The following is a 15535-nucleotide window of genomic DNA, read 5'->3' on the forward strand; positions in this document are numbered from 1 at the left end:
TTTCTATAGAATGATACATGGTCATATTTCCGTAGGCCGAAAATAAACCTTATACAAAAATTTTGGAGACGCTCAAGTGATACTTAACCGGTCATCGTTTCAGGCAGGTAAACTTTTGTGTAAGAATCGTAATAAGTAGAGATACGTTGTTTAATTATATTATTACGTAAATCATCATGGTGCACACCAGTGTTCTAAATTCATCGATAAGAATGAAGTTTAAATTACTGAATTACGCATATTTAAGACGCCCAAATAAAAATATCTTACGTAGTCAGGGCAGATGGCTATAAGATCGTAAATCGTGATCTCACCTTTTATCCGAGAATAACCGTACGTTGAATGGGGACATAACCTTTAATGCTTCGATTTATTTAGCATTGTGTCTTAAGATAAATTATAAGGAATATAAATATGTTATTAGTAATGCCTGTTTCGATATAATATAATAATAAGTTAATAATCATGCCCGCGAATATAAGGATTCAAGGCACAAATTCGTATTAATTCATGAAATACACGATAGTCAAAAACAAAGATTATATTTTAACCACGATAAATTATTTATTTTAAGTTTCAAACATTATTTGTTATTTATTATAAAAGCGCTGATATTAATGCGCGATCGATTCACATAAAGCCAACAATTGATCAAGTATACAGATCCAGCGACGAGCCTTCCCGCATTGTAATCCGTTGTTTAGGAGATAGCAAGCGTACTAACAAAATATTCCGATCTCGTACAAATGTAACGCCCTACGTAGCGCCGGCCCCCGCTATTTATACCTTTGTTATTGGCACTACTTCAATGTCAGACGCACCCTGTGTCCCTTCTCCCCTAAGCGGCTTTGGTGCCTGCGCTACCCTCCAACATGCATTACACTACACCGCTTGAATGTTAAGCTATATAAAATTATAACAAACGCATGGATATCAAACTACAAATTTAGATCTGTCACGTCCATTGGATGGCTAAATAAACACATAGTTTTGAACATTTTACTAAATTGAATCGCTCGGGATATCAAATAGTTAAAATAATGTAAATATTTATATGTTATTTTCAGTCGGCGAGTACTGAGAAGTAGTATGTAAAATCTTGTTTAGTTGCAGGTATTAAATGCTAAGCGTAGTAGGTATGCCGTTTTAATTATTTCTTTGTCGGTAGAGCGTGGGTTGCGGCCTGCCTTCTGAATTAGTTTTGAAATTTGATATATATCTTTGTTTATTTCTATATCACGATTTCGTTTGAATGTAAGGCTAATGGGAGTTAATGAATGAGAAATGTCGGCTTGAATAGTAATAAAAATACGTGGCGAATTAAAGCTAGCTGAATTCAAGATATACTTATATTATATACATTCGTTTTAGCGTACGATGTATTTATTATAATGATGATAACGTTTTTTTTTATTTACCGCTTTGTAACTATCAAATTTTCTAAGCTGACACTATTGTGAGTATCTATTTCAAAGTATGACATTGGTCATTGGACTTTATTGCGTGGGCTTCATTGATGTCAAACAAGAATTGGATGCAGCGTGAAGATACAAAATAATAAATAAACTGAAACGGTTTTTATTTCTCCATGGGTGGTTAAACCGGCGGACTAATTAAGAATTCTCAATTATAATTCCTTACGGTTAATTTCCATAAAATCTATGCGATACGAGCAAAGTCTAGATTAAAATCATAATTCACGGCAACTGCGCTGCGACAGGACCGGAATGATAATGTGCTCTTTTAGATAAAGCCATTAACTTACGTTCATTATTGAAAGGGAAAAATCGAAATAAGTTTGTGAGTCAGTAGGCGACGGCCGACCTCAAAAGGAGAACGCGACAAAAATACTCGCAACGTACAATTAAGCCAATAAAATAACGATTTAATTACATATTAGTGGGAACAAAATTACTTTAACGTCGCCTTAATTGGACGAAGCCACACACATTATTGTAATTTTAACAAAGATTTTTTACATTATATGTGCGATAGTGCCAATATATTATGCCATTTAAGTTGTTGTTAATTTAAGTGAAATTACTTGCGGAGCGATTAATTAAAATAAATTTATTGTTTAATTTTGCCTACACGGGTTTTACGTTCATATCCTTTTCGTATAATATCAAAAAGAAACTGAGATAAAATAAAAAGTTTTTATGCAGACTCTACTTAATTTCTAATACCGTTTTAATAACTTGATGTAGAGCGCATAAAATAGGGAATAATAAATTCTTAAGTGTCAAACGAATTTAATCTCAAAAGTTGAAATAGATCCTTTTAACATATTGCAAACTTTAATATGAAGCAAAGATTTACCGTCGTAGCGTTTGCAGCAGTGAAAGTGTTAGGTATATAATATTTCGCATAACAAAATACATAAAGAAACGTTAATCAAATCCAGATAAAGTGTACGAGCAATAAAGTAAAGACAGTATACAACTAAAACAACTAGTTTCCCGCGAACGTTGTACGAAGGTGAAAACGTCCACTTGTATATCAAGATAGTATCAGATTTACCGCCGCACGATTGTATCTCAGAGATTAATGCGCATGAGCCGCATAGAGCCTCCAGCCTGTAATGTAATTCCATTCCTTTATCTCGTTATTTATAACTTCGGCTTCGTGTTGTTTTATTGTGTCGTGCTTGATTGGCGCCTTCGAACTTGTTTATATACTTAGGGATCTCGAGCGGATGAACTTTTTTTTTTCTTTTAAAAGTAGCCGATGGGTATAGATAATGGTAGCCGCATTAATCTCCTTTGTATACAGCCTGTATAAATACTCTATACGGATGATATAAAGCTAAGGTACAAACTGCCTTAACTTAGGAATTCTCAGAATTCTGAGCACAGCTGAAATATGAAATTGAGTCATATAATATTAAAATAACTCAGTTTTATGTTATTTTCTTTATAGTTTGTAGTAAGTTACATGAAATGCCAGTAAATCACCTTCAAGAATGTCGCACGGTTTCCTCGTACGTGTGTAAAGCTCGCCTCTGGTCAGCGGGCAGCCAATTTGTTTTTATTGAGACTACCCTCGAGTTATGCAAACTCCGAGGAAACGCTGAGCGCGCTGTAAACTAACATCAACAACCACTTTCTATTGATCCTTCAAGTTGTACAACGCATATTCGATTTAATACCAGTACGGTGGATCATTTTTAGTTGGGTAATTTTAAAGAGCATACACCTTTAATCTTGTGAATGTTGTTACTAAGCGCTTATGCTTTATACGATCTGAAAATAAATATTGCTAATGGAGATATAAATTGCGTTTGTTGAATTTTATCTGTAAGCGCCTCTAAGAACGACAGCTCCACGTCACTAAGAGGTTGTTATCGTTGCGTCCAGGCCTTTCCCGATGTACACTTAGGCTAAAGTTCTATTTACACTGCGAACACAAACATGTGACCCCAAGTTCGTGCGGAATCCTAAACTAACAGCTTCTGCTAAAGCTTGAACGACTAGCAAATAAATTTAAGGCTTTGATATACTTAATGTAACGTAGAGTTTGGATTGGCTTAATAAATTGTCTGAAATACAGTACATTAGTATAACGATATCGACTGAAAGCAGACGAATAAAATAAATTCAAACTGGCAGACGTTACTGCAGTATCAGAATTAACATAAAGTATTTGGCATGGCGTAGCGAGTTAAGCTCTTGCCTTGGAAGTTCGACGTACTATTGAACAATGCCTCTATACATCCATACAGTTATTAAATCAGTTCTCTGACTCCAATGCGTTCTGTATGAGAAACGTTCTGCGTACACAAAGTTGTATGAAAATATGATATTTAATATTCAAATTATTATACTTGTTCAATAATTTATAAAGGTTTGAGCATTACGTTAATGAATAATACAGACAATCTCGTAATTTCCAGAATGCTACACGACAAGAAATGTACCGTATTTATTGCGTAAAGAACGTTTTTGTTTAGATATTCTAGTCACGATCTTTACTTTTTTGTCTTAAATCTTAATATTTACTTTTACCAAGAATTAAAACAAACAATCGAAATAATATGTAAATTTCTACCGTGGTTACAAATGACGTTAAACATATTAATATAATTTACAATAACCTACTGTTTAAAATTTATGGATAAGAAACAAATGAGTTGATTCTATAGAATGGAAATAGACTCCATTATAATATTGAAATGTACGTTGAATATGAATATTGTGGAAGTTTTTTAGTCAATTGGCATCATAAACTAAATCTTCGTCTACAGTAAAGCTAGCTGTTCAAATATTTTGCTGAATTGAACAACTACCCACATTTAACATTTCAGTATTATTTCTATAAGGAAATAAACATTAGCATAATAAAATTATTTAAACTGTTATCATGGCTAAATGACAATTAAAAAAGGTATATGTAATATTAGATGACAAAAAATTAATGTCAACCAATTAATAATCACTTTAGTGTTAAAAAGTAAAGCATGCAATGTTTTGTTTTGTTTGTGTTTTCCCTAAAAATACTCGACGATTAGTTACATAAACGTGTTTACATAAAAACGGTTAAATAGAGGGTGTGTGCGTAATTTATTTACATAAATAGCCTTGCTAATGTTTATGCGCAACCATCGAACAAGATAATCAAATCATCTTTAAAATACACGGTAAAATAATAAAAAGCATGAAATAAACACATGCGCCTGTACATGCGACTTCTGTTGAATGCATCCGTCGCAACGTGCTCCGAGTGAAAAACGTATTAAGTGAATATTTAAACTATAGTTCACGTTGCCCTAAGGTTATAAAATTAAACCTTTATATCAACAGGATATGAATTAAAATTGCAAAATCGTCATCATCGCCAACTTTGCATTTTATACAGGCTTTAGTAAAGTTTGGAATTAATAATTTCATACAGTCATATCAGTTATAGTAATGTTAAATTCTTATCGAAAATAAATACCTACTATTCATTTTTATCAGTATTCAGTTCAATAAGTATGAAGAATTGCTAAAATACATTTAGAATTGACAAAAAAACCTGAAATGAGAAGTCCATCTCTATCGTATTTTAATTACTATCTAACACCGTTTCAAACGATTTCATTAACCTCTTTAATAGACCATTAACACTATTTCCTTCTTATTAAATTTTGTGAGTTATTATAGTGTTTACTATTGCAACACAGTTTTCGTTGGAATTGAAAAAATTTAATAATAAATATAGTCTGAAAAGATAACGATACATGCGTGCGCGCACGTATAAACAAACATCATAGATTGCTTTATAAATGGATTCACTCAAAGTGTTTTAAATAGTTTCGAAGGAACGTGGATACGAACCAATTCATAAATAAATGATCAAACGGACTGCTCTATAATTTGCCAATAAATATTAAATTTATTGATAAATGAGAGAGAAAAAATTAATTATACATATTGTAAGATATGCTCATCATTTCATCTTTACATTTTTTGATTAAGCTTATAATGTGAGTAACAACTTTCTTCTCTTGATAAAGCTTTAAACGGAGATTGTGTTAAAAATAATTTTCTCACATAAGAATACTTATTAATGCAAATATTTCACCGAAAACATTCAATGGCGTTTTATTTTTTTAATTGCCCCGTGACTATCAAGGTTTGGCGTACATTAAAAATGTGCTTGAGTTATCTGCAAATGGTTTAAAAGACTCTGAAAAGGTAGGCAGTGATGATATATGATGATATAGATGATGATAGTATTTATATACCCATTTATTACCTAAAATTAATTAATTAATACTTTTGTCTGCTATGTTTATTTAAATATCAATGCAGCTTAACGCAACATTTGAATCAGCCGAAAACCATTAATAACAAATAGAAAATATTGGTAAGATAAGGTTATCAACTATGACCCTTTCTCTAACTTTCATTGAACTGTCAAAACATTATATATCTAGTTGCATTAAATTTATCATTATTATTATTTGTAGCACACAATTGTAGCGTGAAGTGCCTATTCAGATAAGAATTTACTAAATCATCACGAAATAATCAGACGGCGAATACATGCTGTCTACTCGGAAATTGTTAACTGTTATGAGATGTTTTTCTTTGGTTATTTATGAATATTTTCCTTCCTCATATTTTACATTTCATATAATTTCCACGTGGCCAAAATCTACTACTCTACTATTGTTTACTTCTCAATTCGTAGCGTATGCATTTTTACATCTATGCCAACTTTAAAAATAATATCATTTTTATTCTCAACTAATCACAGTTGAATGCATCATTCATTCAATTACATAGCATTTGTAGAAATGTGCGATAAAAAAAAACATTAAATTGAGTATGAAAATTTAATTTAATGGGTAGGAGGACAATTTATTCCTATAAAATTTCATTCCCAGTTATTCATTTAATATAATTAATCTTGATGTCTAATAAAATGGTCTTTGTCAAATTAAAAATCTAAAATAACAACAATTGAATAATACCCGCATTGCTTGTATTGGCAACGTCCACTGACTATGTACCTACCCATATCTATCTATATATATACTTGATCAGTTTAATGAAATATTCACGCAATGCATATCATCTGAATTTATACAGGTCGATAACCTTATTGCATTTTTAAGGTAGCTAAAAATAGTGGGTTGCGTAATTCATGCAATAGCAACAACAACTATAGCCTTGAACGACAAGCGTATGAAGATTTAACATCAAATGAAACCGAGTGTAGTCGCATACATAGCACGTAAGACACGTTGTAAGTGACATTGACATTTGGAATGTTGCTAGAGCGAAGACCTCTGAATTAAACAAAATACATTATCTATGTTTCACGGTCGCGATATCGTATTTTTTATCACAAAGCGCTCTACTTACCCAGTGTAAAAAATAAGAGCGAGAGAAATAGATTACACATAAACTAAACAAAGATGTGAAAGCTGCGTGTTCTTAAATTATATTAAATTCGACGTTTACGTTCGTTAAGTGTACAATAAAATAATAAAATGGCACAGTTTTCTTAATGTATTCGACTGTATATAAACGAATAAATCACACATTACGGTATCTTTATAAGCCTTTAAAGTTTTTATGATACAAACGCGAAACTGTCGCCGACGCAAAGTCGTCGGCCACATGTCGAACCAGCTGTTTCTATGACGATCACGTTCACAAATCTGGCAGTGTTTATACTATACTACGCCACAGGCTTGCCTCGTTAAATTTTTATTGCCGCAAGGTCGTCACTTTATGGTCAATTCTGAGATGTTATTGTTCGCAGGCACACTTTTTTTCACAGCTCTAGCGGCTTATAACAGTCGAGTAACGATTGACAGTGATTAGCTCTTAATTGTTATAGCATCATAAAACGACTTTTATAAACTTGTAGTGTAATCTGTTGTGTTTGCCCGATTATTGTAATTTATTGAAGATAAAGGAACATTGTGAGCCATACTCGCGGCATTTCATAACAAATAAATGTTCCGCGAGAGACAGTTTTATTATGAAATCGTACGTGAAATGCAAATACTGGCACTGTGAGTGTGAGTGCGTTATAAATGCGTATACGTTGCCCTTGCACTTGGATTTGACCACGTTTATATGATAACAAATAATGTTTTGTCTGCAATTTTGGGCATATCGACTTTCGCGGAACGGCCGCAAAGCTTTAAGTAATAAAGCAATTTGCGAGCGTGCCAACAAAACAATAGCCCCTGTTCTAAGTTTGTTTTAAGAGCTTTCGACACCGTGATTTAAAACCCTTTGACTTATACCTTATTTGTAAACACTGGAAGCACAAAGCGTTGCTATTTTTAAGAAAAAAGAGAAATTGCGTAACCCTATTGCCGTAAGGCTTTGTTTGTCTTTGTTGGACAAATTGGAGAAAGTTACTGTAGTGGGAATCTCTTTTGAATAACTCCATGGACATTGACAATGATTATTGCGTAAAAAAATGTCATTGCAAAATTCTTGGCATTTCTACGTTTTAGAAAGGTTAAGGTACCTTACATTAAATTTAAAAAATAATATTAAATGAAATTACCTCAAACGTAATTTTCTATTATGACAGGGTAAATACGCTTTTTCTCTCAATTAGATCAAACAGAATCTCAGTTAGATTTAATATTTTATAAGTAAATGACTATACTTGAATGGTTGGTCCTTCGAAAATAATTGAAACAACAGTCTTTTGTTTAAGGCAAAAGTTTTAAGAGAGCGAAAAATCCTTTCTTTTGCAATACGGGTACCCTACAGTATCTTCGTACTGTTTAAAACTTACTTTTGGTTTTTTTTATAATTTGTTAAATAGATTTTATCTAAAGAGCCGTTTAATTTACAGGTATCAATTTTATATGCTAAGTTTTAAAGCAAATATGTGTCGGTAATTTCTGGCCAATATGAGGTCCGAATTATAACAAACCGCTAACAGATGAAAACATTTCTCTTTCAATCTAAATTTTGATTTAAATTTACCATCTAAGATTAATACTGCAATCGAAGCCAACTTTTAGAAGTTCCCACAAAAAACACAGGAGTTATTTTAATAATTCGACAAAGCATGTCAAATTAATAATTGCAAATAAATATTACAGAAGGTAGCCAAGTCTTAATACACGATCTTAAACGTAGAGCAAAAAGTTGCACCAGCCCGTGTATACAGACAACATCTAATAAATAATCTTAAAATTAAAAGAAAATAAATGTGAAACGATAAATACCATTGAACTCACCGCAGACCACGCGGTCGAAGGGGCTCATCCAATCTGGAAATGGAAAATCTATTATCAATCGTAAAGAAAGTTCTTTGTTTCGGCAAAATTACATGCATAACAAAATTGAAAATCATCAAAATAATAAACTTATATAGATATTATACATACCTATGTACAAATACATATATTATTTACTTTACATAAAAACATCCTTAAATTTAAATACAACAAAGGTAAAACAAATTATTTAGGCGATAAAAATTGCAAAATTTATATGTAAGCGCATGCAAATATTAGTAATTTAATAAAGTGCAGTTTTTGTTTCGTACACTTTTATCGTATAGGCATTACTTCACGTAAGCGAATAAATAGATTCTATGAGTACGTTAGCTAAAATATAAAATAAACAAATTAAACGCTTCGTTGTTAGTATGAGATATGCTTCCATGTTACGAGCGAAAACGTTTTTGCTCGGTTTATGGTTAACAATGCCAACATAATCAAGACAATTATAAAGTCATACAATTTCATCTTTGTAGAGATTTTCCACCGATACTACATGTTTTTATTGTTTACAATTATGATATCGCTCGGTTATAAACATTTTTTCCTCAACTTTTATTTGCGTTTTTAGAAACACGGGGATTTTTTTACTTTTCAATAAGTTTTTATATTGTAATAGCGGCAGAATTGTATCTTGTATTGGATTAATAAAAATAATTTATCGACTTCATTTTATTCATTGCTCATCTAACCGTTTCGCCATAGTATGCGCGTGTTGCGTGTTTCACACGACGCAATAGAGCACAAAATTTCAAAAGTTTGAAACGATTCGAGATACTTTTAATTATCAACGTTCGTTCAAAGTAAACAAACACAATTTATAATACTGGACCGAACAAAAGAATTTTGTTTACTATATAGAACATTGCATGATGCATCAGACCATGATTTAGGTATGTAGACATATGAAGAGAGTCAATATGTTCTTATGTTTAATCGTGACTCGCAGTCGCAATTAACATTGTTTTGTGTTCAATTGTGTTTCGTGAACGTCAAAATCTTTATTTTTTACGGAGGTGTAGGTAAATTGTTATTTTGGGTAGGTAGATGTAGGTATGACAATATTTAAATATATTTTGTTAATGATTTTCAGTAGGCGAATTTTAAAGATTTTACAATAAGTAAATAGCATGTGATTGTTTGCTGCAAATATCATCTATTTATCAAATATACGTATTGCGCACTAACTGTTACAGGACGATTAAAGTACCTTAACTCGCATTAAAGTAACCACTCCGGTTTTATAAGGCACTAAAATTACCCGAATTATGCCAATCGGAAACATAAAGTTTATTGATTACACAATCGGTAACGAAAAGTACTAACATAAAACATCGATGTAATTTTAAATGTCAAGTGATATTCAGATAGGTACTTGAAAGTCACAATTCTCAAGAGATAAGCGCGTTGAAAACCGTTTAAACTTAATTTTTTGAAGTGGCATACAAATCAGATAAGCTCAGAATATCAGTCTTGGCGTATAGATTACATAAATTCCTTATCGCTATTTAATAAATAATATTGATGAGTGTAAGTATACGTATACCATGAAGATAAAAAAAAACAAATCATTATAGTATCATTATAAGACTATTTCTTACAATAGATATATGTATAATAAGGATTTATATACAATTTTGGTGTACCTACCTACCTAATTCGAAGTCAGTAATCGTTTTTAATTTGAGGTTCATAAACCATCCAATGCAATAGCAGGCACATAAATATGATTATAGTTATGTACAAAACATTTTAAAACATTTTTAACTTTATTTTAATTAGTTTAAAAAATGATTTAGCCTTTGGTTATCAAATTCATTTATCGACAAAAAGTAAAATTTCTTAATACTGCAATAATTCTAACAAATAGAAATTGGCAATCAATAAAATTATGAAGCATTCTATATCACATGGGAAGCACGGTAAAGTGTTCTGATTGGCCAGCGGCGTCGGCCATATTTATTCGGCGCATGCGCTATGCGCGCCCACAAGTGGCTCATCTTTGTAACCGGTATATCACTTCTTCTGGCGGGAAATATTCTATCTTTTAGGAACATTCTTAATGCCGAAATATATAATATTTTAACGTTATGCATTAATTGTGAGAAAAATAACGTATATTTTCTATATGAGTGAATGCTATTTCTATGCAGAATTAGTATATTAATTTTCTATTTTAATAAGATAGTGTGAGAATTTGATAATGCTATAACAATGTCCTATAATTAAAAAAAAATATATTAACAGTGAAATATTTTGTTTCATTTATGCAAGTTTCTATTAGACTTTCCAAAATACTAGTAAATAATAATACCTACTACAAAGTACCCGATGATGTATCGACACATAGAGCTCTTATTTTATTAAGAACACGATGTGGTGGGACATAAAATATAAATTATAGTATAAAAGTATGACACTATCATAATATAAATGATTAATAAATTCCGTTATATTAAAAATAATGATTATGAGTCAAACATCTACAAGAGCCGCTGACGCAGTATTGGGCACATCCACGTTATTCGTGTTTGAATCCACCGAGACGGCCGCAATAATTCTTATAACCTAACATTAGTAACAAATCACGTGAAGAGTCCATTTTAAAACAGAAACAAGTCGGTTATAGTCCATTTGGTATAATTTTAGTGAGCTATGAGCGCGTTACGATGGCACATTCGCTTTGATTATGGGTTCTTTACGTGTCTATGTTATTGATAGCGGACATATGTGCAAGGAAGGACGCTTCGTTTTAGATGAAAAAAATATAATTTTCACACTATATTTAATGCGGATTAAAAATTATGTCGTGCATCAGATCATTACTCTAATTTAGAATTTCCTTTCATGTGTTAAATATATCGAAATCTACTTGAAAAATTTAATATTATACAATGAATAGTTATATATGTAATAATAATTTACCATTAAAGCGATTGCGGTTATTACGAATTTGATATTGATAGCAAATTTGATATTCAAATTAGAACAAAAAAATAAGCTAATTTAAATCGACTCATGGGTAAACGCCCTTCAAGAGATAAATCTTTTTAATGTTCGCTATACGCAACAGCTACTTTGGTATATTTTGAAAGTGACATTCATTAGTGGAATAATTATGAGAATGGATTGTTATTTATTGAACTGAATAAATTTATCTGATATAGTTCTAGAGCCAATTCTAACATTATTATCGGCATATGTTTAGGTATTTTAAGACAATCTATTTGCCGCCCGAAAGCTCGTTGTTATGTAGAACCCACAAAAATGTTTTATTTACATTAGTGACTGTGGTGAAGATTTTTTGAATATATTATATAACTATATATTATATGATTCCATTTAAAAATTATCCTAGGAATTGCGTTTGATTTGTGTTCACAGTTTTAACGCCATGAACCCGTCGACCTTATTGTATATAAATAAAAAGATCTGTCTCTAATAATTATTACAAATTAATTTTAAAAAATTAAGCATAATTTGATCGGTGCATAAATTATTTTCAATTCATACTTAACGCAAGAATTGATTTGTTTAATTATTATTTGAAAATATCCCAAGTGTTTATTCAATATTAATGCATTATTAAGAAATAATAAAAATCAACGGCTATTAAATTGGTCGGTCGTAAAGCAGCCAAATAAAGTTTAGGAAAGAACTGTAGTATTGCAATAAACCGCAAATAAAAAATATAATTGTGCCATTGTATTCAAAGCATACAAGCAGTAAAACTTTAATAGAGTACCGTTTTTGAGTACAAAGTGGACCCCACATGTGAACGCATGCAATGCAGAACTAACGGGCTCTATGACCTAGGTTAGTTTTGTTTGCTTTGATGCTAGATTTGATAGCCACATGTTGTAGTTAGGTCATATGGAAAGTGAAAAGTATGTTTCTAGATATAAACAATCATTGCCCAATATTTTTAAATAAAGATAGCAGGATTAGATATTGTATAGGGAAGTTTGCTCATGAATCTATTGAGCATTTGAAATTTCGTTTGAATTTAGAATGTTATCAATTTCTAGAAACCTATACAATATTTACGAACAAATACCACATATTAGGTAAATAATTAAAAAGGTGTCAATTATAAGGTTTCATATTTTATGACTCTAAATTAAATTATCTCTCTATGATCCTATGATATATATTTTTAACTATTACGGTTCTTAACAGTAGGTTAGGTAACAGCCTACCTACGATTTGACTTTAATTAATAAATAATAATTTAAACTATCCATATGCATACTCTATTTATATGTAATATATACATATATATTTAAGTATTTTTATTAATTAAAAAATCTATATGCAGTATTTCTAAGTTTTTAGTATGTGAAAAAGAATAATAACAATCAATCAAAATTCAACACATAATATAACAATAATATATGAAACTTTAAAAATAATTACATGAAGGTAATTAATAGAAACAAATTGTAGAGCTGTATAAACAGTATATAGGAGACACCCATTACCGTCGGCTACGGCGGCGCTTAATTTTATATGTTGGTAAGTAGGAAAATATAATTATGAATTTTCGGGACATCATCATTAATTTGTTGTACCTACAGTTTTTTAAACCTAATCATATTTTATTAATAAAATTTATTGAGAAGTTAATAAATATACGATTAACTATTTTAAATGGATTTGTATATAAATATGAAGGGCCGATATTTGAATATTCAAATAAGATGTGTTTTGCTGAAATACCCTGAATTATAAAGCTTCAATATTGATTTGACATTATGGATTCTATTGTCCCATTTATTAATTATACGTAACATTAAATTAGGCGTTATTATTGGCTTACCTAATAGCTTAAGCCAATGCAATGTTATTTCAAACGTAAATATAATATATGTAGTACGTTACACTTTATAGTACGTAGGTACAGAAATATAGGTGAATTAGTAAAAAAAAGTATTCACATCTTAATCTCATCTCAATCATGATTAAAACTGGGTTATAGTTTGCACGTTTTTTTTTTGTAAAATCCAATTTGAAATAAGAAGTCAACAAAATTACATGCTTCAAATTGTTTTCTACGTTTATCTATGTAAAAGAGATAACATTTTATAAGAAAATAAAAACAATTGATAAAAACTTACTACAAAAACAAACTATAAGCTATTGAAAATAATCTAAAACAATGTGCACACACTAACAATTAATTAAACATTTAACAAATTGGCTATTAAATAGTATAAAACATTTCTTTTGCAGATGGTATGTACGACAATCTAACAGAAACATGCAATCGACAAGTAAATTATTTACCAGTAATGGACATCCAAGGATAGCGTGGTATATCTGGCAGGGGCTGTGCCGATGGTTGAGAGCAAGCGGCACCCATGGCGTCCACGGAAGCCGCTGATGCTGCTGAGGCCGCGCTTGCTGCCGCCTGGTGGTAGAACTGGGCAGCTGCAGCCATGCTCGCTGAAGCCGCGGACACTGCCGCCCCGCCGTTATGCTGGCCCAGCGCGTAGTTCACCATCGGATCGGCGCCCACCGCGGTTGGATACCGACAGCTCTTATCGTCTGCTGACAAGCCGCTGCCAGCTGGGAATGGCACGGATCCACCGAACTGCTGGTGGTGTGACACGTACGGATACATCCTCGCCGGCGCTCCCGGCGACGCTGATGATGACGAGGAAGAGCGCTGCGGGCTCCCGGCGCCTGGCGAGCCGGCCCCCAGCGCTGCCGCCCCCAGGCCGCCAGATAACGACGACGACAGGGACGTCGAAAGCGACGACGACAAAGAAGACGAAAGTGAAGCCTCTATAGGCGACGCTCCAGCACCCGCGAATAAGTTCTGATGGTGGAATTGCTGGTGGTATTTGGGGAGCATGCTATCGATGATGAACTTGGAACTCATCGCTCGGCGGCGACGCGGCGCGCGACGATCGCCTCGCGGGAGATGCGTTTATCGCCGGCGATTCGGATCGATTCTCGCGCGTGCACCTCTACTATGGCCGCGGATCGTTTATGACCCGCGTATGAGGCTCTACGACTCTGAATTCCCCGTCGTGGCGAACGTTACCGCTGCCGCGCGCCGTGTACGAGACGGCGAAACTTGTCACGTGGGTGCGAGTGAGACGCAATGACTCAGCGGGGTGACGTGCCGGAACCCTCTCCGTCTCATTAATTCCTACCTGCGTGGCTTATATTAGAAAGAGATAAAAGCTATTCGCTAACGACCATTCCGCCGGCCATTCTTTGTAATGGCGCCGAGCCCCGCGCTACCCCGCACCTTGCTCGTCTACGCCAATAGTAATCCGGTGCAGAACATTCACCACCAATCACAAACCATTCCGGCACTTCTAGCTGTCAAAGTGAATGACTCTATGCAACAGAGTAACACTCTTTTGCAATCGTTTATTTTGGCGAACTTTATAATATACTTCGGTAAAAATAATTTTAATTAATATTATCAGTTTCACAATTGCAAGATAAAGTCATAAACAATAATATGACTTATTAAAGTGTCTAAAATGAGATAAATCTCTTTTATGTAGATTGATAACTTGTGTATACTTTTTAACATTGAATACATTTTATTAATTAATTATACAAATTCAATTGTACGACTGTTTGAACTGTAAAAGTGCACCCCGAAGGCGTATAGTAATCACATTTTTGATAAAATAAAAAAATATGAATGTCCCTAGAGTAAATTGTATATCCTAATTTTATTTATGTTTCTCCCAGACTCTTTTCAACATAAGCTAATAAGCGCAAGAATAAATAATTCTTAAATCATAAAAATTTGCATAATCA

General features: G+C 32.6%; 2 protein-coding genes across 2 annotated transcripts in view; one reads left to right on the forward strand and one right to left on the reverse strand.

The window, feature by feature from the left end:
• The window catches only part of LOC119839281 (homeobox protein abdominal-A homolog), a 50875-nt gene extending 36242 nt beyond the window's left edge, over positions 1–14633 (reverse strand). Inside the window, exons 1-2 of the mRNA XM_038365521.1 lie at positions 14036–14633; positions 8693–8737 (exon numbers count right to left, since the gene is read on the reverse strand). Of these exons, the coding sequence (XP_038221449.1) occupies positions 8693–8737; positions 14036–14633 (643 nt within the window). The remainder of the gene's footprint in view (positions 1–8692; positions 8738–14035) is intronic.
• A 346-nt stretch (positions 14634–14979) lies between these two features.
• LOC119839290 (homeobox protein abdominal-A homolog) overlaps positions 14980–15535 on the forward strand; it is a 15870-nt gene continuing 15314 nt past the window's right edge. Inside the window, exon 1 of the mRNA XM_038365533.1 lies at positions 14980–15112. Within this exon, the coding sequence (XP_038221461.1) occupies positions 14980–15112 (133 nt within the window). The remainder of the gene's footprint in view (positions 15113–15535) is intronic.

The sequence above is a fragment of the Zerene cesonia genome, chromosome 3 (genome assembly GCF_012273895.1).
Source record: "Zerene cesonia ecotype Mississippi chromosome 3, Zerene_cesonia_1.1, whole genome shotgun sequence".
NCBI lineage: Eukaryota > Metazoa > Arthropoda > Insecta > Lepidoptera > Pieridae > Zerene > Zerene cesonia.